Source organism: Empidonax traillii, unplaced genomic scaffold (genome assembly GCF_003031625.1).
Source record: "Empidonax traillii isolate 1590-97213 ecotype Southwest subspecies unplaced genomic scaffold, ASM303162v1 scaffold86:size2944007, whole genome shotgun sequence".
Classification (NCBI taxonomy): Eukaryota; Metazoa; Chordata; class Aves; order Passeriformes; family Tyrannidae; genus Empidonax; species Empidonax traillii.
Window position 1 is genome coordinate 763,330 of NW_020955279.1, and position 24,680 is coordinate 788,009.

Consider the following 24,680-nt stretch of genomic DNA (forward strand, 5'->3'; position numbering starts at 1 on the left):
AGTGCAGTTGGCACATTTTGCAGGCAGATGCTCACTAGTTGGCTGTGAAGTGGAGGCTCATCCAAGGAGTGTTTACTCACCTTGGGAACACTGCCTGATCCAGGTATTAAAGATCAACAGTGAGCACTGACAGGTCTGAATAACCACTACATACACGAGGCCCAGAGGTCTTATTTTTGTCCATGAAATTCTAAAAAAATCCCAATATAAATCTAAATGTTGGGTTTCCTTGAGTGTGAGAGAGGAAGTTTTTTGCTTATGGCTTGCTTTAGGCTCTTGCAAACTAAGCATTATTTTCTATTGCTACAAGCTCAGAAGAGGCAGAGCAGCAAGTGCCTCAATAATTAACCTCCTCTTTCAAATATTATGTTTTATTTTACTGCGAGTTCTATGGGGGCGAGGTCATAAAATATTAACCCATCCTTGAATTAGTACTTGAAGAAAAGGCACAAAAGTGCTCAGAAATGGGGCTGCACAGTGTGTTCTATGTGTGCAATGCACTGTATGCATGTGTACATGCACGTGAGTCCATATTTGCATCAGTATATGATACCAACAGCCACCACTACTCTTATAATTCTTTGTGTTAGTGTGGCCTGAGACACTCTGAGCTCTTACCTCTGTTTCTGCCTGCCTGTCTTTAGCTCTTTAGCTTCCACTATTCCATTTTACACCATTGTGCCCACAAAGAAAGGCTCATCTTCCTGTCATTTTTTTTTGCATTGATGGGTCTTTCACCATGAAAGCAAAATATTGCAGCAGTGGTTTGCAGAACAGGAAATCTGGGAACCCCAGTTAGGTTTCAGGGAGTTCTTTAAAGCAACAAAATTGATGTGAGTATCCTACAGACAGGATACTCACAATGCTGCTCAGGGTTGTGAGTCAATGAGATGTTTTCCAGCAGGGCTCTCGCTGAGGCAGCCAGCACTGCTTTGCCAGCCCTGAAATGCCAGGTTGGCAGAGCAGCAGGGATCAGGACTGCAGCTCAGCCTCCTGCCCTGCAAGCCTAAAATACTGCCGAGCTGAACCTCCCCCTGCAGGAACGCCCCTCCTGGGACTGTATCCTCTATCTCTCTTGCAAAGCCTTTTATTATGTTTTGTAAATAAGGGAAGAAAACAGTGAGGTAAGAGGGGCTGTCCTTGATGCACTGCAAGGCCAAACATTCCAAAAGGAAAACAAAAATCCGGTGGCATAAGAGGTGCGAAAGGCTCTTCCAGATAGGGCTCTGCTGTAAGAACAGGTAAAAACCAAAACCAATTTAATAATAACAGTGCTGGTGTTTGTCTTCAGAGTCCACAAATGTGCTGCTGGTGGAGCTGATCAGAAATATTTCAGCCAAATGCTTTCCTTTTAAAACATACCATTAAGTACTTAATTAAAAATAAAATGGGGTATAATCTTCAGTAATACTAAGCAGAGCCCTTTTTCAGTGAGGTACAAAAATACTGAGTGCTTTCTGCTGGCCAGGTAAGTCAGTACACATAGAAATAGCAACTGAGAATAAGCCAGCAATGCTCAGTGGTTAGGAAGACAGTGGACCAGAAAATGATCATGTTACAGCACAAGTGAAGTCAGAATAAAAGCTTAAATACAACAGTGCAATACAGCAGGATCAGTCCTAGTGTCTCTTTGGTTCTGAGAGCAGGAAAAAATCCCCAAACCCAGAGCATTAATTTCTGCCAATTAAATTGCAGTCAGGCAGGTGTTGTGCAAATTTTCTCACACTGCAATCCTAACCTCCCACAATCTTGCTATACAAACTGTGGGCTTCTCTTGAGGAGACACTAAATATGCCAAATTGGTGGCACCGTGTTACGAACATATGTCCATTAAAAATCACATTAAGGATTCCAAATGTTTTTCATTTGTGATGGCAGCAGGGCTCGAGTGCAGATGTCCACTGGGAATTCTAGACACTTCAGCATCAAATTACTTTTATTTAGGTAACACCTCCCATCAGAGGATCTCAAAGCATATCACAAACACACAGTAAGCCTCAAGCCCCTATATAAAACACACACAGTGTTTGGTGCAATGAAATAACTGGAGCATATGCAAATCAGGGCCAAGATTTTTTTTCAAGAGTCTTCTCATTTAGAGATTCAGCTTTTAGACAGCCAACAGAAGGCATTAAAGGTTTTAACAGAAGATAGTGAATTTTCATAACACACAGTGTTTCCCACAAAAAAAACCCCAAACCTAGAAGTAGCACCTCCAATGGCTCAGTTACAGTGGTCTTGAGGTGTTCACCCAGTACCAGTGTGTGTCTGCTGCCTGGATTCAGGTTCTGGAAGGTCTCACTAGTGAAAAGCATGGGAGGTGGTCTGGGGCAATGTAAGGCCTTTAAAAAAATTTGTCTACAATGTAAAGTTTATTTGCCATTTAAATGAGAAATCTTTTTTAGTAGTAACTGCATTATAATGCTCATCTAATAGCTGATACAATTTCTTCAGATCTAACTTTTTTTGGCACTTTTTCTCTGTGCTTCTTGACATTTGAATGTGATGCTCATCAGGTGCCGCCTTGGAAGCTGTCAAATCATTTAAATGCATGTGAATCTGACATTTCAAGATGATAGTGTTCAACAAGTGCCTTGAAAGGAGGGTTTTTAGGATGTTTGCTTTGATGGACACTATTCAGGCTGTTCAAAATAGAGGTTTTGAGCACTTAGATTTATAGACTTACTGGAACTCAATGCAATAAATGTAAAAGTTCTTAGATGCTCAGAAAAAGCATCATTAGAAAGCTTAACTCATCACTACAAACCAAGGTGCAATAAAGCACTCTCAATGAGCTCTGAAAGTTGTTAATGGCATATAATAATACTCAGAAATTCTACTCCCCTCCCATTGCTAATTATCCTACATACTATCACCTCCAAAGAGTTTGTCACTTGGATATTTTGTTATAAAATTGTAGCTTTTTTTAAAGATTCTCTGAGCTGCTCTACTAAGGGCAGAGCATTGCCTCTGGATTGTTATTTCCTGCTGTGAGCACACTGCAATTGCTGCTGGACTGGGTGCCACAGAGCCCAGATCCAAGGGCAGCCCTTGCAAGCAAACAGCTCACAGAGACCAGGGCAGGGACTGTTCTCTCAGCTTCCAGAAGAAAACCTGAACCGTGCAAATTGCCTGCAGTTGCAAAAGAGTCTGTGACCAAGCCAAGTGTTTATTCCAGGCCCCGCACAGCCCTGTGCGATATTTCCGCCTCACAGCCCCTTTCCTTGCAGGCAGTTCTTTGGCACTGACCCATCTGCAGGAGGTCTGGGGGCTCTGCCACACGTGCTGCACACTCCCCTCCTCGTGTGCCACGTGAACCGTGAGACTGAGCCTCTGGGAGCAGGCACAACAGGTACCAGCAAACTGGGAGCACAGCACTTTCCTTCTTACCTCTTCCTTTCCAACCCCAAATGATACAGCATTTGTCTGGGGCAGGCTGTAAGATATAATAATGTTTGTGATGTAACTTTTTTGGCTGTGTTCAAAGTTAAGTGCCTTGCTCTGATGGCAGAGGAATGGAAAAGCAGAAAAGAATACACAGATTTATCCTGACTATACTGCTGCCTGTCCAGCATTTTCAGCTTGACCACAGACATGCTAACATTTTTCAAACAAATGGAAGTGAATGCTGGCAGCCAGGAACATGCACTGGTGCATGTTTAAGGTCTCTGAAGAAAGTCACCAACCTCTGATGCTTAGTTTAGTATCAGCCAAAGTGCTCAATCCTTCCTGAGCTGTATTTAAGGGAAAGTCCTGGTGTGCCACAGTACATGACATTGCTGACATTATACCACAGTTGACACATGCTTGTTATTCTTCTTCTTTGGCAGATAAAATAGGTATTATTGTTGTTATTATTATTACTTTATTTTTAAGCTCGCTTTTACAGGCTCTGAGACATTGTTATAGTCATGAGGGGAGGTGGGGTCTCTCTTCTATTTTTTGCTGTAAGAAATAAGAACTCGAGTCTTGCTAGAGGGGCACCTTGACACTTCCAAGCAATGCCTTATGTAAGGAATACTGTCCATTCTTTCATAAAACTCCTATCAGTGTGAATATATGAGTAATGGGCTCTGTAGCCACTGGCACCTGACCAGTGGCCAGCTATGTGGAATCCTGTCAGCTTGGGAGCTCTTCTAATCTACTGCAGAAAGTCTAAGAGTCATACAGAGAATTTGGTCCCACCAAGACTTTGACTGACTGTACAGTAGCCAGAACATAATTATGATTTTTGCACAGTTACTGCAATTTTTTGGGTGAATGAACAGCAGAACAACAGCTAGGAGAGAAGGGGACAAACTATACAAAACACTGTGGAAAACAGTCAGTAGAGGGTTTGTGTTTCCCTTCACCTGTGCAGCATCTGCTCTGCTCAGTCACACAAAGCCCAGATGGCTCAGAGATTCAGTTTGCAAATAAAAACGGTGACCCTTGCTGGAGTGAAATCTGTTTACCACACAGGTGTGTGTTTGCAGCTGTCAAGGGCTCCCTGCTTCCTACCTGGGGAACAGGTAACCAACAAATCCTTGTACACAGGCTCTTCAAGAGCTTCTGTCTTCCTGTGGATAACCAGGGTTCTGCTAACTCTGCCCTTTTACAGAGACTTCACCTCCTCAGGCCTAAGGAGCACCTATTAGAATCTAAGTTTGTTCAATTTTTCTAGGATAGCACAACCTCTTGCTCCTTCTTCTTGCATGTTGTTCATTATTCCCTGTGATCCTTTGTTTGCTAGCAGCACTCTGTCAGCACTTGTCATTTCAGGGCTACCCAGCTCTACCTGTGCAATGTGCTTTTTCTCCTTTCTTTAAATGCTTCCACTTACCTTTGTTCTCTCTCAGTGTTTTTGTCCCCTGTTACATGCAGCCTGTCCCCCTGGTCACAGTTCTGTATGTCCTTCAGGAGCTGACTTCCTTAAAGGATGGCTTTAACCAGTAAGTGTTGGTGCAGACCCTGAAGGTTTAGGTTCTGTTTCTTCCTCTCTCGTGGATTTCCTATTTGATTTTGGACATGTAACTAAGCCTTTATCATCTCCATGGAAGGAGTGATAATGCCAATTTCTCCCCGTTCTTATGCATTCTCCTAGTTTGGCTGGTAGTTCCCAGTTAGAAGAGTTTAAAACCTAATTAGACATGATAATTATCTCTTTTTATTTTTATGTCTGTGCCACAGATAGTCCCTGCTGGGTCCTCTCTAGGTTACAGTAATACAAATAGTATGTTCTTATTTGAAATTAAAAACATATACTGTAACCTGGTTTCTCCTTTAATGCGAACACAACAGCAGCAACATGGGCTTAACTGTATTTTCTGTTTCAAGTGAGATTTGTTCCATACCTTTTTCCCCAGGAAAATAGCTTTGATTAATATTTCAAGCATTATATACCACTGGAAGCCAAACAGGATAGAAAAGCTGATTGTGCAGAAATGAAAGCCAAACTACATCAAAAGGTCAGAAGGCAAATGTGCCTATGTCAAGCACTACATACCTTTTGGTTCTTGAACCTGGCAGCTGGAGGAAAATCAACATTGCAAAAAAACCCAATAATCCCTGTATCAGAGCCCGTGTTTACTGGAAAACTCTTATGTAAGTGTTAACAGGTTTGGTGCAATCCTACACACTGCACACTTCTGCACAGCACCATTCTAATAGGAACAAGGCAACACTGGTGGACAACAACGGGATTTTTTTCCAAAAGCACTTTTGCTTGGTCACTGTAATGGTTCCTATGAGACAAGTGCCACGATGATTATTGCTGCAAACAACACTCAGTAAAGAGATCAAGGGTTCAACTGGACCCTGGAGATCACACTTTTTTCTTATGCTTTCAGGAAGACAGAATTCTGACTGCTGTACCTGTGCCTGTTGAGTGACCAACTGTGACTGTCTCCAAATTTACTGACTCAGAATGATACATAAGCATGTATGTATGTACAAATTAATAGCAACCAACTTGCATTCTTCAAAAAAATATTAAAAAAACCCACCCACTTTTTAACCTTGTAGAGTTCAGGTATTTCCTCTGCAACAGCTCTAAGGCCTTATTATTTTGGGTGAAGCACAACTGGGCTCTGCCCAGGAGATCTTAAACGAAAGAAGGCTATGAATGACAGATCAAGAGACTTTGTTTGTAGAGGCAGCTCTGAACAGAACAATAAGCATGATTCACAAAACTGTCACTTAGCTATTCTCGTTTGCTTTCTAGGCACTGCCTCATCCTGCTGTTTAAAAAGACTGCAAGGACTGAAAGGATGACTGGGTTTCTTACTACAGGAGAAAAAAATATGTAAAACTAAGCCTGCTATACCATGTTTCTTTTACCAGTTCCTGATGGAGAGGCATTTAAGTGAAGATTTGACATTGCAGCAGTGCAGAAGACTAAGATTTAAGGTATCTCCACCGATAAATATCAAAGACTAAATCACCCACCGTTCAGAAGTGAGACTAATATACACGTCTTTAAATAGGCCCTTAAATTTTCTTGATTTCTTTAGATTTTTGAATTAAGAAGCTTGATTTGGACTCCTTAGAAAGTTCACCACCCAAGACAATTTGTTATCTGAGCTGGGAAAAAAGTGCATGGGAACCCACTGCTCTCCTGAACCCACCAACCACCTCCTCACTGCTGATTCTGCAAGGTTTAATGTGTACTTGCTGCATTTCCACGTGGAAGCAGAATTTGAACTCCTTTGGGTTGTACATCTCACTCCTAGATTCATTAGGACAATGATTCAAGAGTCCCCTTCTCTGTGATCCTATTAACTTCCTACTTTTGGTGTCTGTTCATCTGTGCACAAAGAGCTGTTCTCTGAACTGTTTTTCTGATTAAAGATTAACAATGCGATAAAAGAAGGAAACATGGGCATCCTTGGAGTTTGTTTCTTACATCAGCTGGGTTAAACCTTTACTATCCTTTCTCACTGTGTATCTTCTCTCTGTGTTTGGCAATCAAATTCTGCACAGCTCTAGCACGTTTCCCCCCATTTAGTCAAAACAACAGGAAAACTTTCTGCCTTTTTAAGCTTTTAATTCTTTGACCCTTGCACAAACAGCAACAGAAACCTTTAATAACTAACTAAGGGGAGTTGTCTTTAAAACTTTCTTTGCTATCTCTTGGATTAAAGAGTATTCTGTAAAAACAGTGGAAATCACTGAGGTGTACTTAACTGCATAACCACACTAATTTCTTTTGAAATGGAAGAAGTAATGTCCTTCCCAATAAACACCCTTCTTCCAAACAGACCCAGGCACGCAGCTCTGCTGTTTGCCACAAGCAGCAAACTGTGCATTACTGGATGGCATGTTTCTAAATATATCATAATGTTGGATGAAACAGTTAACAGACAAATTACAATTATGGTTAATAATTTTTAGACCACTTCCCTGGCTTGTGTCTGAACAATCAATCATCCCTGGTACTTTCAGCTCCAGTAAGCTTATGTTAAATACTTCCCTTTTATATATCCCACATCTGTACACTATTATGTCTTGGTTTTTTTGTCATGCTATATAATTATAATAATTTACAGTCTGGAGCGGGATTTCAAGCACATAGACAACACTTGAAAGCATTAAGTCTTTTAACTTAAGTTGGTTTGGTTCTGCTACAAGAATTCACTCCTGTTTAAAGAGATGATTTGTCTTCTCAAAGCCAAGATGAGGATTGGAGGTAGAGCAAAGCCCAGCCTTCCCCATGCCTGGGGAAAGCAAATATTTAGCTGATTGTTCATGAACAGTCCCAGCACTGTGCCCCAGACAGCTCTGCAGCTCTCCTCACTCTCCTCTTTGCACTGAAAAGTGGTAATTTATAGCCTGCCTAGACACCAGTCAATCAATACCCTCCGTGATGATTTCCATCTGTCTTTGCTTTGCAATGCTTCCATCTTCCCTTTGCTCTGGGGAATAAGGAAACAAGTAGGACTGTATGTTCTGGTGTTCCTGGGTCTGAGGTCTGAGTAGCTTTTATATGACTGTAGAGATGGGGAGAAGAGAATTGTGTTTTTTGGGGCAAACAAGAAATCTAAGTCAGATCCGAATCCTAAATCATGTCTTCTAGAATAAACTGCAGCTCCCACCTCAGAACCAGAGATATGGGGGGAAAACCAAAAAACAATCAAATAAACAAACAGAACAAAATAAAAAAAAAAAAATCTAAAATATTTTAATACTGTCCTTCTTTTCAAGTGATCAGACTGTATATTTTCTCCTGAGAATCTTCCAGGCCAGCACTGAAGCACTGAGTTAATTCTGAATCTGCAACTTTCAGTTGAGTTGCTTAGAATAGCACCCAAAAGAATCTAACTTTCTTTTTTTAATCTCACTCATTAGCTGAAACGTTGCATGGTTTTGGTTTTGTTTTGTTTTTTAATTAGGGTATTTGGTGGTCTCTGAAGAAATGCTTCATCTCTGTGAAAGTGGGACACAAAAGGCACAAGCTGACAACAGCATCAGAAAATATTTCAACCATTTAGTGACTACAGCTTCAAGAACCGAACAGTGTTTAAAGGAACCAGATGAATTAGAAGATGATAAAAGTAAACTCCCTTTCTCTGAAACAGGTGATGGTGTGAAGGAGGTTATCTCCTGCTGTCATTATTAAGAGGGGCAATATCTCACTGCAAAACAGGTGATGAAGGTAGTGATTGTCCCTGGTGTAAGAGCAAAGCAAAGGCGTGTGTGTTTGCAGAGCGGTGTTAAGGCACAGACACCGCTCTGACAGGTGCGGTGCGAACACGACATAGACTTGGAAACAAAAGTGAGACATTGGAGGAAAGTGAAAATGGAAAACTTTCCAGATGCCAGGTGGAAAATGGTATTAAAGCTGTCAAAATAAGTCACAACAAAGGCTGGGTTTTCTCGTAGACTAACAGGAGTCATGTTCTGCAGAAGAATGGAGTTTTCAACCACATGACACAGTATCATAAATGAAACAATTACGAGCATTGGAGGTTAAACTGGGGCCTATTTGTTTCAGGGGTTTTTTTGCTTTGGTCTCCCTCTTTTTTTTCCTTTTTATTTTTTTCCTTTTCTCTTCCAACTGCACTACAGCAGTCTTGATTTACTCTGCATTTTGTGGACAGGTCAAAAACGTGTAAATAAATCACACCGTCATTTCTTCTCATAGTTATCTATTCTGGGCCTAATTCCAAACCCAGTTAAATTGATGGCAATCCTTCCATTGGCATCAGAGCTCTGCAGTTTAGAACCTGTGATGGAGGTGCAAAGCATCTCAGCAGAGGCTTGTTAAACAGCCTCTGCAGTCATCCAAAGTGATTTTCTAAAACACTGTAAGGAAAGGAAACTTCGAACTACCTTCAAGGTCAAATATGCTTTATGTACATGCTAATGGAGCATTTCAAAAAGCTCCACCTATCAAGCATTAAATGTCTTAAATATTATAAAAGGCGTTATTCAAATTTAAGACTGGTAATCTGAACAGATAACCCAATATTTTACTCTTTTCAAAAATCAGCCACACTGTTTATACTTGAGTAGAAAACCACAGATCAGAACAAAGTTCGCTGTGTTTCCTTAGTGCAGTCAAGGGTAGAATTTACTCTGCTGATTGAGGATTTCAGTTGTCCATGTATTCATTTTCATGCACTGGCAGATCCTTATCAGCAATTTATCTGCAATTTTGTGGCTGAATTTTGTTTCTTTATGCAACATTACTTTAGCACAAGAAAATGTGCCTACATTAAATTCCTTATATTCCTCATAAGCTACTCCTAACAAACAATAACTCATACTGAATGTTTACCCCCCGAAGTGCAATTATTACTTTAAAAATAAAATGGCTCTCTATTCTTTTCGTGATAGATTTTTCAGGCAGACTGTTGATGTGTTAGAAAGAACCAGACTCCCAGAGGAGTGGGTAGAAGCTTGATTGCAGCTAGAGATAGACGATGCAGCAGCAGTGGTAACTGGAGACTGTACACACAGCAGACCATAATGGCCATTATGGAGCTGTTAACCTCTAGTGTGTCAAAACCTAATCAGAAACTGGTTGAATTTGCAGCTTGCTGATCCAAGTGACTCCTTTAAATTCAACCAAAAAAAACAAAACCTGAAGGGCTATTCTGTGTTTGAGTTATAAATCCTTGGAAATACCAGTTAATAATGGAAATAATGATAAGACCTTTAGTGTAGCTGCACGGATGGTGCTGGTATTAATAATGCAGAAGTGCAAGGCAGGACAGCTCTTGGAAGCTGATGACTGTTGAAGTGCAGAAAACCTCATTAAAATTACCTAAAGGAGGGTGTATTATTATAACAACTTTTTTCCTACAGTGCCCTTCAACTATAATAATTGCACAATATATGTAGCAACTTGAAAAGATTCAGAAATGTGTGAGAAGTAAAGTCTCTGGCCACAGTTACTGGCAGCATAATTATGTGAATATATTATTTACTCTGCATCATGTTCTTTAGTTTTGAGAGCCCACAGATTCGTGGATGATGAATAATGTGGTGTCTAACTAAAATATCAGCTCTACATTGCTGGAACACATATTCAACCTCAAATAATTGCTTTGGAATTGTGTTGATTACAAGTAGCAGAATAGTTATGACTAACTTGCAGATGTCAAATGTAAAAAATTTGGTATTATTTCTGCATTTAAGATTCTGCAGTGGATAGGAGTAGTTGTTGTCAAGGGTATTTATGGGATTTTCAGTTCCTGTCTCTGAGGATATAGTCCAACGACCTAAAATCATGCTTTTTCAAGATGTGAAGATTTTAATTTTTCATTCTTACAACTAGTTACAGTGGCCCCACTAATGTACTTTTCACAGCTACATCCTTTGTGGGAATTAGACTCACTGGCTTTTCCAATGGTGCTATATAGCCCAGGTACCCACTACACAGAAATAGCAATAATGACCCTGACAAATTCCATGGGAAAGGGAATGTGTGGTTCCCGGGTACCCAGCGGTGTTAACTGTGCTCAGAAACACAAAATACAATGGGCTTTGGGCATGACCCCACCTCATCTGAGGGTACAGCTTGAAAGGCCAGTGGCGCGTGCTGCTTTTGTGCTATGGATATTTCACAAATGCCAGTTTTACTGGGTTACTTCCACAGGCGAGAAATGTCATCAGTGGGTTTGAGGCTTTGATTAGTGTTCAGTAATTCAGTTTAACAGGATCTGGACCACACTGGGCTGCAGTCCCTTTGCAATGTACTATACCCTGCAACACACTGAGCTAATACTTAGAGCTAAAGCTCCAAATCTGTCCTTTCCACTGTAATAGAGTATTCATAGTAAATGGGCCTTCTAAAACATTTGATGGTTGGAAATTGCTAGTCTAGAAGGGCACACAAGATTAAACATTAAGTCTCTCAAATTGTGCAAGTTTACCTCAAAGACATTTTTTACAATGCCTTTGGAGAACTCTTTTGAACTTGCTCTCACTGAATACCCAATCCTGGCCTAAAGTACAGTGAAATGATGCTTATATATCGCTCCACTGGCTCTGCAAGCCCACTTCAGCCAGTTTTGTACAACACTTCAGCTCCCGGGTGGGAGCCGCCGCGGCAGCGGCGTCAGGCAGCCCTTCAGCACCACTCAGCTCCACGGCACCCGGCTGAAGGGTTTCCGTCAGGGAAACATGGGAAGCACTCCAGAGATTCTGCAAGTGGGGAAACCAGCTGAGCTCAGCCCCGTGGTCTCCAGCCAAGAGGGAGCAGGAGGTTAAGGGCCTGCAATTAAGACCGAGAGATCTTCATTTAGAGCTCGAGGGCGGCAAAATGGCAGCTGCTCCTACAGGCCCTGCTGTGCTCTCGTTAGGAGGGGACGGGCTCTTTGCTGAGCACCGAGCACCCCATGCACGGACGGGAGAAGCTCTGCCGGTTCACCCACGTCAGGGTTTTGTGCCTGGTGGTAAATTAGAGGTGAGAACCAGCTGTCCCACACAGGAGGTGCTTCCCCCTGCAGCTGAGGGCGCGGCGCAGGGAGGGCAGGGCAGCCACGCCGAGGTGTTCAACGGGCTGCTGGGCCCCTTCTCCGTTGTGGAGGTGGAGGTGGAGGTGGAGGTGGAGGGCGGAGGGCGGGAGGGGGCACCGCCCGTGGCGGGCCGTGAGGTGCCTTGTGTCGGGGGAGCTCCTCTCCTCCGCACGAAGAGCAGCAGCACAAGCCGAGGGCGTGAGGGCTGGCCCGAGGCTGCGAGAGGCGGGGAGCGGGGCGGGCAGCGTGAGGGGTCCGCGGTGCGAGGCAGGGCGGCGGCCTGTCCCGAACGCCCGTGGTTTGCCCTCGTGTTTAACGTCGCCTTTCGAACAAGTTCGCTCAGCATCGTGCGAGGCCTTAGGGCTGCGGGGGAACCAACGACGGCAGCGGAGAAGAGCGCGGTGGGGCCGGGCAAAGCCGAGCGGAGGAGCAGAGCGGTGCCCGTGACCCGAGTGCGGGCGGGGGCTCCTGTCCCCCAGAGCGGTCCCTGTCTCCTGAGGAGGGTGAAAAACACCGGCCCTGCTCACAGAGTGTGTGGAGGCGGAGGAGGAGGACGAGGAGGGAGCCCCGCAGGCCCCTGCCCATGGCAGCGCTGGCCGGGGCAGTGGTGGTGCCGAGGCAGGGGCAGGGAGAGGCCGCGGTGCACGGCGTGTCCCAGGGCATGGCTCTGACTCTGCGGGAAGGGATCTGCGTGTTCTATGACCTAGAGCAGGCACAGATTCATGTCCTGCAAGAAGAAGGGCAAGAAAAGAGTTCAGAAAGCAAGGCAACTGAGAAACCACCAGACGTGCTCCTGATGGAGGTACAAGTGGAGATACGTTTACCTGTTAGCTCCTACTATCGCGCCGATTAGGTTCTAAGTATCCAGTCCTTTGAACAGCTTTTTATAGTCTCGTCCCATTTTTTTAAAAAGACAAACTAAAACTTTAAGTTTTCTAGATGACTAACTTGTTGAAATTCAGACAAGTTTTTAATTCAGTGCTGCGTTTCGGTACTGTTTGGTTTGACGGCCTCTCTTAAGTAGCATTACACAATTTCCCTTCTCTATAATTCAGTTAGTTCAGTACTGCAGTGTCGTTGTTAAAGCTGGGTGTGTAATATTGAAATGAATTTTATTAGAAGGACATGCAAACACTGCTATTTATTCTGTGCCAGCTATTGGTTTTATAATAAAATACTATTTTTTTCTTTTAAAATTCATGCACTACTAGATAACTTCTGAGGTAGGTCATATTTAATTTAGCTAATGCAAGAAGTATCAAAATCCTGTTAATTGCCTTATGACAAAGAAAGCATTACAATTAGGCTGCAGGAGTCCTGTATTTGATAAAAAACCGAGAGCATACTTCTTGTTTTCTTTTAAAAGGTAAATGTACTGAAGTGAATTTTAAAATCTTTTTGAAAAATGAAGATGCAGAGGTTTGTATTCTCAATGGTATAATCTTAACATGATGCTCTGAAATGTCACATAAAATTTTGAAGAGGTAGAGCTCAATTTTAGTAATTTTTGACTTCCTAGATAATCTCCTGTGTGCTAAATGCAAATTTTTTGTTGCAGTTTTGTCCACCACATTTAAGACTGAAAATCAAGACGAATTAGTAGCTTGTCGTTTGTTGACTGCTCAGTTGATTTGCCGCTAGTGACTGCCCTTGATTGAGAAAGTTGTAAAACTTTTTTTTTTTTAAATTAGATTGACAGAGATAATGATGCCATGGCGTATGAAAATAACATCCAGCAGCTGAGCCCATCTGAAGAGGGAGAGGGAAAGAAACTTTTTCCCACAGTTGGGGAAACAAAGAGCCAAAGCTGCAAAGCTGGTGAAAATTTGTCAGAGTTATGTAATGGAAGTAAAGAGCAGGAACATGCAACTGCATCAGAACAAACAGTTGTAAAAAATTCCAAGAATCTAAAATTTCAAGCTTGTGCACCACGTCAGAAAAAAGGTAAAAAGATAATAAAATTTGTAGTTCATTTTTAGATAGTGTATGTTGGGTAAGATTTTGAAGTGAGGCTGAAATTTTATATTTAATACTGTGGTAATTGTTAACTTTAGGTTAGGTTAAGTCTTAAAATTCTGTGGAAATTTGGAAGAAGAAATAATACTTTCAGCCTTAAGCGTTGGAAGATCTCGTTCAGGCTGATGTCAGGAGAGACATTTTGGATGGCATTTAGAAATTAATGGTCTTTTGAGCAGTATGTGGTGTTTGAAACCTTCGGGGAGATTTCAAAGTTAATATTGTATAAATGCCTTTGAGTAAACCTAGTGATTTATTTAGTCTCTTAATTCACTCATTCAGCTTGAAAATGAGCTTTTTTTGAGGGTTTATGGATGAGCTTAGAATTGTTCCACGTTGCTGGCAGAGGAGTGGTGGGCAAGTATCAGACAATACTTGTCAGCAAAGTCTTTCCCAGAACCTAAATAAAAGTGACAGAAAATGGCTGATTTAAGATTTTAGAAATGTGAAAGTACGTTGCAGAAGTTAAGAACTGACTTGGAAGGGAACAGATAAGCATCTGTTTCCATAGAAACTATGTGTGTGTGCTATAAAAGTTGGATGACATCAGTGATGTTGAGTCTGTAAATGTGTGTGTTGTAGTATCTGGATGTTAAGGTGTCTTGGCTGAGGTTGTTTATGGAAGTTGTACAAATTGTTAATGTCCCTTGTTTTAGTTACAGCCCTTATAGGAAACGCATTTGAGCAGCTTTAACAAAGCTAACAATGTTCTTTTGTGTGGGCATGAATCCACAATGAATAAATGACAATAAAGTGGTTTTGTTTGCTGTTACTGAAGTGAAGTGTTATCTGCACATCTCTGTGTGGTATAAAGCATTGTATAAAATGCATTTTGGTCTCAGCATGAAAAGCATTACAGAGAGTGCGCTTGGGAGCTGAGACAACTGTTCTGGAAAGACTTCTCAAATATGACGTATTTGCCATTTCACAGTTTCAAATCTTTTTCATAACTGAAAGTGTTGCACATTTAATCTTAACTTGTTACTCTCAAAAGAAATTAATTTCTGTTGTGACACGAACTTTATTCTGTGACTTCCTCGAGAAATTGATTTGTTTTTTTTTTTCCTCAAGTTCAACTGGTAATCCTAAAGAGGCTTTTACATCATGATTTTTTTATATACACTTTACAGATTCAGGACTACCAGAAAGCTGAGAATAGCTTAAGCTGCCATTTCCAAATCTTTGAATAAACTTCCTTAGTACTAATTACACAGTTGTCATCAAGAAGTGTGTTGCACAGGTTGTAAGTGCCTTGATGAACCATGTCTTAATGATGGTATTGAGAGAAGAAGTCTCATCATGTCTCGGAGGTGAGAGCTAGAGTAGAAGTTAGGTTTTCTGAGATTAGAATCTAAACTGTAACACTAACATAAAGCACTATTTTTGGGGCAAATCACTGAAGTCTTAAGTCCTTTGATGTAGAAGTATGAAGTATTTTTACCCAAAGTAGAGAAACTCTGTTGAAATTGGTACTATTTTTTGAAAATGTAAAGTCATTATTTTGTGGCTTGTACAGTCTAAATGTGTCTTTGTTCCAACAGGAGAAAAAGAAGGTTTCAGCTGTTGTTTCTGCACATTCACCTCAGCCAGATTGTCAAATCTGAAGCGTCACTTGAAAACCCATTCTGATGAGAAACGTTACTTGTGTCACCTCTGCCCGAAGGCTTTTCGTACAGCAACTCTGCTGCACAACCATGTGAACACACACACAGGTGTCTAACGCTTGAAAATACTTCATTTTACACACTGTCTGCAAAATTGAATTAACAGGCAAATGACTTTGCCTTAGAGCTGTGATCATTTTGTGCTCAGAAGTTTCTCTGGTTTTGTTTGGAGTTCCACACTGAAAAGACATTGTCTGTTGTTAGTAATCTCCGTGTATGTGTTTATTTATTTTATTAAATATCATTCTAAAAATTTTTGGCAAGTGAATAGTGACTTCAGTTGTACCTGATTCCTCTATGCATAGTAGAATTTTCTGTGGTATTTTCATTTTGCTGTATAAACATGTGAAGCAAAGTGATAAATTCTGTTTATTACAAACTTATAGTGTTCATATATATGGAAGAAATTCTCTACTGTGAGAAGGGCGAGGTCCAGAGAACCTGTGGATGCCCCATCCCTGGAAACGTTCAAGGTCTGCTTGGATTGAGCAACCTGATCTAGTGAAGGGGATTTGGAACAAGATGGTCTTTAAGGTCCCTTCCAACCCAAACCGTTCTATGATTTACTGTATATAAAACATCAGAATATCAGGAAAGGTTCTATTAAAAAATTGTGCATGTTGATGTTAAATAAAATTCTAATGATGTGTTCTTGCAGGGACCAAACCCCATAAATGCAGTGAGTGTGATACAGCGTTTGTGACCAGGGGTGAGCTATCACGACACAGGCGGTACAAACACACCTTAGAAAAACCTTTCAAGTGCACAGTATGTGAATACTGCAGTGTAGAAGTAAGTACAATCATTTAGCTTTTTAAAACTAGTTTAAGAGCATTTTCTTTTTTATGATGCTAAAACTGCTGCCAGACAGTGTGTTTGTGTGAATTTGGTCCTCCTCATTTACACTTCATACTGTAGGACAATGCTAGCTGATGTCTAAAATAAAGCTCATGTATTATGTTTATGTACTTGATGATGTTTGGTTTTCTTTCCAGAACTGAAATTTTCTTAATCAAGAAATAAAAAACTGAGAGTCTGCTTAAGGGTTCACTTGGAAAAAACAGGATTTCAGAAATGCACCTGTGATTGAATCACAGTCACAGTCAGCTATGATTGAATCACTGTCACAGTTTAGTGGATATACAATACCTGAATTTTTTATATACTGTGTCCAGATCTGAAGCTGTAAGCAAGCCTTAACTTTATTCCACACACTTTACCTTATTAATTAGACTTTGGGTAGCTTACATCTTTAAAAACCCTGACAGTTTATTTTGAATTATTCTACTCTTTCCCTTGTTTCAATAAGGAAGTATTCAGCACTCATTGCTCTTCCAGGACTCTCATTCCTGTGAGCTTTACCTGAAAGAGGAAAGCTGAAGGAGCTCTCTAGTACTACCATGCAAATTATTTGACTTTTGTATAGCAAAGGTTGGCAGTCATGTTTAATTTTATTTGAAGAGTGTTGTAGGTTTGAATGGATCTGTCAGTGAATTCCTTAAATATGTTTAGAAATGGAGGAATTGAACATTTGGTAACTCCTAATTGCGTATTTACAATATTTATGTAGAACAGCTCAGAACAGTATAAAAAAGTAGAATGAATTAAACTTAGCAACGTTGGGACTTAAAGGTGAATAGACTTTGGTTAATGAGTTTGGTCTTTCATTGGTTTTCCTGAGTATTTTCAAAGAATTTTGTGTTCGGTGTGTCCAAGTAACGTGACAGTAGTAGGTATCCTCTTTATAAAATGGTAGCTTTTGTGTTCTTACTATAAAATTTCTTCTAATGTGGACAATAAATATGGAAATAAGATCATTTGGGAAAGAGTCAAGTGTTACCTAGAACCACAACAGGCTGATTGTGCAAGAAAAAAGGAGGGGGGGGGAAACATGGACAGGAGAGTGCTAATTTTTGGATTAATGCAATATTTTAAATCGCAATGGGTGTATTGTGTAACATTGCTTATATTTTAATTGATTAAGTCTCTAATGTAGGTGTTACTTTAGCAAATCTCTGATTTTTATGTTAGGCCAGCAAAATGAGACGGCACATTCGTTCCCACACGGGAGAGCGTCCCTATCCCTGTGACCTGTGCAGTTATGCCAGCAAAGATGCCTATAAACTGAAAAGGCACATGTTAACTCATACAGGTAGGATCAAGTTGTCACTTTTATTTCTCGATTAGTTGATTTTATATGGAGTGTGTCTGATGGGAGGTTTTTTAATGTCTGTTCAAAACATGGACATTTGTGTGGCCCCAGACTGGTAGCAACTAATTTGGTCAAAAGGATTAAATTGCTTAAACATTGAAAGCAGTGTGTTCCAGTCACAGCTCTGTAATGTGCAAGTCTTCTGAGAGGGCAGTTGGTATCTATCCTGTATTTCAGGGTTTAACTTAGCTCAGTTGTGATATGTAATGGGTGTTATGATTAATGTTTTAGTTTGTTTCAGAGTGTGACTGTGTGGTTTGAATCAAGTCTTCCATATATCCCCACTTATCCCTCATTGGTTCATGTCTTGAGACAGTTTTTGCCTTGTAGATTCTGGAAGCCCAAATTTTGTGTTATAATCTGTTATCTAAACTTATGGAAACTTATTTAGCCTTTTGTGCATTGTCAACTAGTAGTAACTTTTGGTTGGTCCGGAGACTGTTGGCGTTAGAACATGTTGAGATCTGTGGGAATTTGCACTTAAATGAGTAGAGTTTCTGAGCACTTGTTTTAATATCTTTTTAATAGGGGAAAAACGCTATGAATGTTGTGTTTGCCGGGCCAGATTCACTCAGAGTGGTACCATGAAAATCCACATGTTACAAAAGCACGGAGAAAATGTCCCAAAACACCAGTGTCCACATTGCAGTACCCTTATTTCCCAAAAAAGTGATTTGGGTGAGTTTAAAGGAAAAAAATGAAAATGAAACATAGAGATAAGTAAAGGTGAAATAACTCATCTTCACAAAATTTCACCAAATGTGTTATATTTCACTTTGTATCATCACAAAATACTGCTATGGAAAATGTATTAATGTTTTACAGGTAAGTTCCTCCTGCAAGGAGATGTGGTGACATCTTGTGGTTGATGTTTTAATTTGTTTAAAATGCAAAGTAGCAAAGGTTTAGCTTTTTCTTTTGCTTGGTACCTGTGGCACTGTGACCTTCTGTCCTTTCATAAGAAATATTTGAAGCAGTAGACCTGACCAGTAATAACAAAACCTATATAAAATTTTAAGTTTCCAGAAATATATGAAAAAGCTATGTTAAAGAAATACTTAGACATACAAAATGCCTTCAGAATCTATTTATGTTTTGAAATAAAGATTCAATTGAAATATGGTAAATATTTGAAGGTAGGAGTGGAATTCTTGTTTGCATACATACAATTTCTTTGTTCATGTATTTTTGCAGTGTTCACTTTTATATTGTAAATACTACTTTGGGTAACATTTTTCAACGAATTATGTATAGACTAAAGCAGGGAGTTACTGGAATTTTTGAAAGTAGTTTGTTAAACAATTTTCATTGAAATCAACAGGATTTAGGCTTATATTGCTTTATTTCTATGGAAAGTTACAACACCTTGCTGCAACTTTAGTTATCTCAAACTAATTTGCCTATTTGGCTATTTTACATCTACTGGAGAGAGCGCTGAAGGTTCTGTCATGTCTTACTCAGGGATATAAACAGTCCATCTTTTATTCAAAATTGTGGAAATCAAAAGTTTGCCATTAAAAGGACTTGTTTTGGATAACTGCTCAGGTGTCCACTTGCGCAATCTTCACTCCTACATGGAAGAGGCCATCAAGTGCAGCGCCTGTGAGGCCGTTTTTCACGAACGCTACGCTTTCCTTCAGCACAAGAAGACTCACAGAGGAGGAAAAAGATTCAAATGTGCTCATTGCAGCTACACATGTAATCAGGTATTTAAATTCCCTGAGAACTCAAATTCCCTGCTTGCACAGCTGGTGGTTTGGCAGGCAAGGTGTGGTTGGCTTTGGGGTTATATTTACCTGAAGAGAATTAAAGCTTTTGTGCCTGCGGTCTGGCTAAAATAGTGTAGTTATGTTTATTTCCAGGATAATTTGTTCACAAATAAACAGTGAAAATGAAATCTTTTTTATCAAGAAAAGTATTCTTGGTAAATCTTTTTTGCATGAACTGCTTAGAAGTGTAAAGTAAGAGCAATCACTTTTGGTGATGTCCTGATAAGAACAAAATATGGGATTTGAGCCTGAAATGTGATTTTCAGCAGTGACGCAGAATGAATTCAGTCTGAACTGAAAGTTTTATTTTAAAGAGTACATTTAGGATATTTAGAATAGCTTTGGCCTTGATATGTTGGAATGTATCATTACTCTGGTCTGGTTATTTTCTCAGCAATCCTTATTAAAGTTAGGAGGAAAACCTCTGACCTTCTCCAAGGGAGAGCAGTATCCCAGTGTGTTCTTCAGCATCTGCTCACAGTGGAGGATAAATAAGGAGTCTGTGCAACACCCTAACACTTTTCTGGTGCCTGTGAGAGTTGTTTGTACATGTGTCACAGAGCTGGGTAGTAATGTTACAGATATTTTTGTGCTGAATTGCACATAAACAAACCCATACTGGTGAGGAGCCCTTCACTTGCTCGTGCTGCAGCAAGAGCTGTTGATGGAAGCAGCTTCTCACTCTTCCCTTTAGGAAGCACCAGGACTGTAGTGTTAAACCTGCAGTTTATAAATGCCCTAAATGTGGTAAGGGCAAAGATAGATAAGGGCAGGGTAAGATACTTCCTTTTAAGGGATCTCAGTGGAGTTACCTTTAGCAAGTATTGCAGATCATATTGGCACAAGGGACTATTTACAAGGGCATGTAGCGACAGAACAAGGGGGAATGGCTTTAAACTGACAGAGAGTAGGCTGAGATTGGATATTAGAAAATAAAATCTTTACTGTGAGAGTGGTGAGGCCCTGGCACAGGCTGCCCAGGGAAGCTGTGGCTGCCCCATCCCTGGAAGTGTCCAAGGCCAGGTTGGATGGGGCTTGGAACAACCTGGGATAGTGGAAGGTGTCCCTGCCTACTCCAAAACCCTATGCAGTGAGAACATACTTCTCATTTTGGGTTAACTGTGCACACTTTAAAGTAAGTGCAACCTTTTTTCAATGTACAGATTTTACATGTAAAACTTTATTGCTTATCTGGGAACCGGAAAATTATAAATTTTATTTTATACCCACCAAATGGCAACGCTCCTTTACAGCAGAATTTCAATACATACTCTGGAAAATCTTCAGGAGTTTTATGAATGTTGTTAACTGAGTCAGTCTTCCCCTTAGCATTCCAAAATTTGTCTGTTAGAGCTGTATTTGTTTTTTGTGTGTTAAGTTGCTTGCATAGATTAATATTTGATTCATATATGTATTCTTCATTATGCTGACAGAAAAATATGCGTAAGCATGCTGAAAATTGTGGACTGGGGAGGGCGGAAACTGCTGCACCCAGAAAAAGAAGCAAGGGGAAAAATAAAATCCATGAGAACCCCAAGCGTGTAAAGTCAGAAGGTAATCAGCGAGTAAGTTAGAATTTAATCATGTAAATTAGAATCAAGACTAAAAGGCCAAGGCAGTGAGTCTTCCCTGCTGTTTAATTACTGTTTCATAGTGAAGCTAACAGTGGAAGAATACTTCAGAATAGGCTTTTTTGTGTGTCAGAAATTCTTATCATCTGTGTTGAGTCGTTGCTCAGGTGCCCAGTCTGGGCCATTCCCCTGCTCCAAACGAGTTCCTAAACTCCCTGCTTAGCAGTGCTTACAAATATGGTTTTCTTTTCCCTTTTGCAAATTCCCTTTGCCTTTATAAATGAGAATGAGACCCATCATTGAGTTAAGCCCTAGTGAGGTTTCTTGAGAGCTCATGATTTATAATACACTGCTTTAATACAGACCAGATTAAAAACTTTTCACTTTCAGGGCTCAGATTGCCTTATGACCACAAAAGGTCTAACCCATCTTAATAAAGAAATTGTTCACCACCTTTCTGTCATACTTAGACCAGGTAATGATCAAATAATAATAAAATGTTACTGATTTAAATGGCGTCTCTCACACTGCAAAGATGAGCAGGCCCATTCATGGAGCCCTTGGTCACGCACGTCTGTGAAGTCAGAAAATCACCCATAATTACTTAGTGTTGCTCTTTGTGGGTTGCTCTGGAGCACTGAGTGTTTATTCTGTCACTTCAGTCTCTGCACTGTTGCAGGGTGAGAGCTGGTTCTGTGTTTCCAAGGTCACCTTCAGGGCCACCAGGGCCAAAAAGTAGCCATCATTTGCCCCTGTGCTTCCCCCATGGTGTTTGAAAGCCATAATAGTCTCCTTGATAGGATTTCTCATGTGATTTTTATGGAGTAAGAGACAAGAATACAGATACATCTTTGGCCTGGGTGTCCCCAAACCTTACCTTTTCATATATCAGGTGGTATCTGCACTGATCTGGGGCCAGTGACACTGAGAGAAAATCTGACATTGTGAGAAGAAGAAATGTTGGAGCTTTTCTGAATCTGATGAATATATATTCGCAGCTGAGTTTACAGTAGCATTGACACTTCTGTTTTCACTGGTGAGGCTGTAATGGTATGGTTAGAGAGGAGTGTTACAGCTGCAGTGTTTATGTTTTTGCAGTAATTAGATTTTGCTGTTTATTAATGTTTTCCTACATGCAAACAGTTTCTTTTTGGTATCTTGCAAATATCTTCATCTGAAAGCTTGATTTTTTTCTAGAGCTATGTAATGTATCTTTAGATGTTTTTCATGCAAATACCCAGTTCATAAATTGACTCACACAAATATTAGAAATTTCTGTGCTGTTTCAGAAGGTTTTTCCCCAGAGGTGAAGTTTCAGATATTTGGGTGTCACTGTCCACTTCCTGCATAACTTGAAAGGATCTGTGGGATCCTCTTTGTGGCTTTACAAAAGATAACTTGTGAGACTGGTGCTGTCAGTGATATGCTGTTACTAATAAAAAAGCAAAAAGATGTATATGAGAATTAAATTTCCAGTTAAATAATGCTTCGTTTTCCTCTGATGAGAATACCATACTCAGTAACATGGCTTGTAATGTAATATTTGACATAAGATAGATTCATTCCCCAAATAAAGTGTAAAAGATGTTGGTACGTATTGGCAGTATTTTCTCCGCTAAATTAAACTGCATATTTGTTAAATTTATTGAAATATTTACTTGTCTTTCCAGTTAATCATCACAATATTTAATTTTTTTTTTTTCCTCAAAGTTGCCCTGAAATCATTCCAAGATATTTCTACTGTGAAAAATGAACATTGTGCCAGTGAGATTGTTCCTGTTTTAGATGGGATAGAAACAGCAACTCTGAGAGAAGACAAAACAGAAGCGACCTGTGAAATGGCTTCTCAACACGATGGACAGATAACTCACAAACTGACTGGTCTTGCTCGTTCTCAATGGTTGTAACTGATCGTTTCAAAGTGTTGAACTACCTCCAGTTAAAAAGTTGGAAAAGGTGCTGGTTGAAAGCTGTTGAAGCCTCTCTGCGCTCATATTTCTTCTTGCTGTAATTTCTGCTGTGTAGCCTAAGTACCACTGCCAAAGTGTGAAAATTATAGGGAATTTTTACCTGGTTTATTACATAAATATGATAACAATGAAAAAAAAATAATTTCAGAGTAATTTATTAAAAAATGGATAGTTTTGTTTCACCTTGCATTTCATTTTTCTCCAACCTTACTCACAGAATTGTAGACTGTTTTGAGGCAAAGTTCTGCCTCAGTAGCTCCAGAGCACTGAGAGCTGCATGAACTTCAGATGGTTTGTGCTTTGCTGGGGTGAGCACATGAAAGGCAATGATTTTTTAATGCAAGGAGCATTTACTAAACCTCCTTTCTGCAAACACTTTGGTTTCCAATAGAATTCGTGATGCTAAAACACAATTTTGTGAAAAAGCATTTTTGTGAAAAATACATGGACAGGAATTACCATTTTGGTGACAGAAACCTCATTCAGTTTTGTAGTGTTTGGCAAACACTGAGAAGTCAGAGTGCTTGAATTCATCAAAATTAGTCACTGGCTTTGTCCTTCCATGACAGTTATTTGAGTTATGAGGTTCATATTTATTGGTTTGTGTCTATTTTCACAATGGTAAAGTTTTAGTAAGCTCATTTGTTCTTACCAGTGACAAGACTGAAGAATGCTTTTGTCCATGATAATTGATTAAATAATAGTGTTGGCTTTATTCTTGTTGTACTGTTTCCATTGTTGTTATAAAATCTAAGCAGCAGAGGTGTTTAAATTACTTGATGAATGTTATGAATATATATTGTTCATTTAATAGTTGTTAATAGCTAAGCTGACTCATTCTTATAAGTCGGCACAGAATCAGACTACGTGAAGTGGAGTATGAATAGTAATAAAAGATACATTTATATCTGAACTTGCAAAATTATTTTCTTCAGTAGTTAGAAGCTGGAAATGCATCCTTTTGGGAATCAAGAAAGAATGGTTTGACATCTTCAGGAGTCATTCCTAGTGGTCTTGTGCTTTATGGCAGCAAACAGTGATTGTTCTTCTCGATTAAGGATTTGCATAACTATGCAAATATTTTTGTCATTATTCAGGTTGGTGTTTTGCAAAGATTTAATTATATTATTCGTATATTCAGACCAGTATGCATGTATTAATATCTTTTAAGGCAATACATATTCTGAGTAGAAACCAATTTTTGAAATACTTTAAGTTAGTAATTTTGGAGGAGTTGTTAAATACGCAGGAGTTGTTCATGTCATGAAACAGGTAAGACTGAAGTATCCTATAGTATTCCCTAACGGTGCTCTCAGATGACTGAGTTATTTGGGAAGGAAGGGGAAGCTTGCGAGGTGGAATTGCCCCCGGGGGCAGTGGGGAAGCGGAGCCGGGGCCGTGGGCGCTCCCGCGGGGAGGTTCGGGGAGCGGCCGTGCCCGGCGGGGCCCGCAGGGGGCGCTGCGGGGGCACCGGAGGCGGCAGCGCCTGGGCCGGGCCGGGCATTGCTCCTCAGCTGCTCTCCGGCACCGCCCGGG

The 24,680-nt window shown here is 40.3% G+C and overlaps 1 protein-coding gene across 6 annotated transcripts; it reads left to right on the forward strand.

Annotated features, from left to right (window-relative positions):
* Positions 1–3,246: 3,246 nt before the first annotated feature.
* On the forward strand, positions 3,247–23,491 carry CTCFL (CCCTC-binding factor like). Of its 6 annotated transcripts, none has more exons than XM_027881256.1 (9): positions 3,247–3,352; positions 8,370–8,555; positions 15,500–15,670; positions 16,281–16,414; positions 17,654–17,774; positions 18,363–18,512; positions 19,380–19,540; positions 21,037–21,157; positions 22,885–23,491. In XM_027881256.1, the coding sequence occupies exons 2-9, from the start codon at positions 8,393–8,395 to the stop codon at positions 23,079–23,081; spliced, it is 1,218 nt and encodes a 405-aa protein (XP_027737057.1). In that variant the 5' UTR covers positions 3,247–3,352; positions 8,370–8,392; the 3' UTR covers positions 23,082–23,491. The 6 variants fall into 6 exon arrangements, with proteins under 6 accessions (XP_027737057.1, XP_027737056.1, XP_027737055.1 ...); XM_027881255.1 differs by lacking the exon at positions 3,247–3,352 and adding an exon at positions 7,770–8,085; XM_027881254.1 differs by lacking the exon at positions 3,247–3,352 and adding an exon at positions 13,634–13,886 and having other exon boundaries at positions 8,420–8,555.
* The last annotated feature ends 1,189 nt before the right edge of the window (positions 23,492–24,680 follow it).

Excerpts from the sequence above, each read along its gene's own strand:
- CTCFL (XM_027881252.1), top strand. The coding sequence starts at position 12,526 with ATGGCAGCGCTGGCCGGGGCAGTGGTGGTGCCGAGGCAGGGGCAGGGA. Across the intron at positions 15,671-16,280 it reads CCATGTGAACACACACACAG|GGACCAAACCCCATAAATGC; the intron begins GTGTCTAACGCT and ends GTGTTCTTGCAG. Across the intron at positions 19,541-21,036 it reads GCAGCTACACATGTAATCAG|AAAAATATGCGTAAGCATGC; the intron begins GTATTTAAATTC and ends TTATGCTGACAG.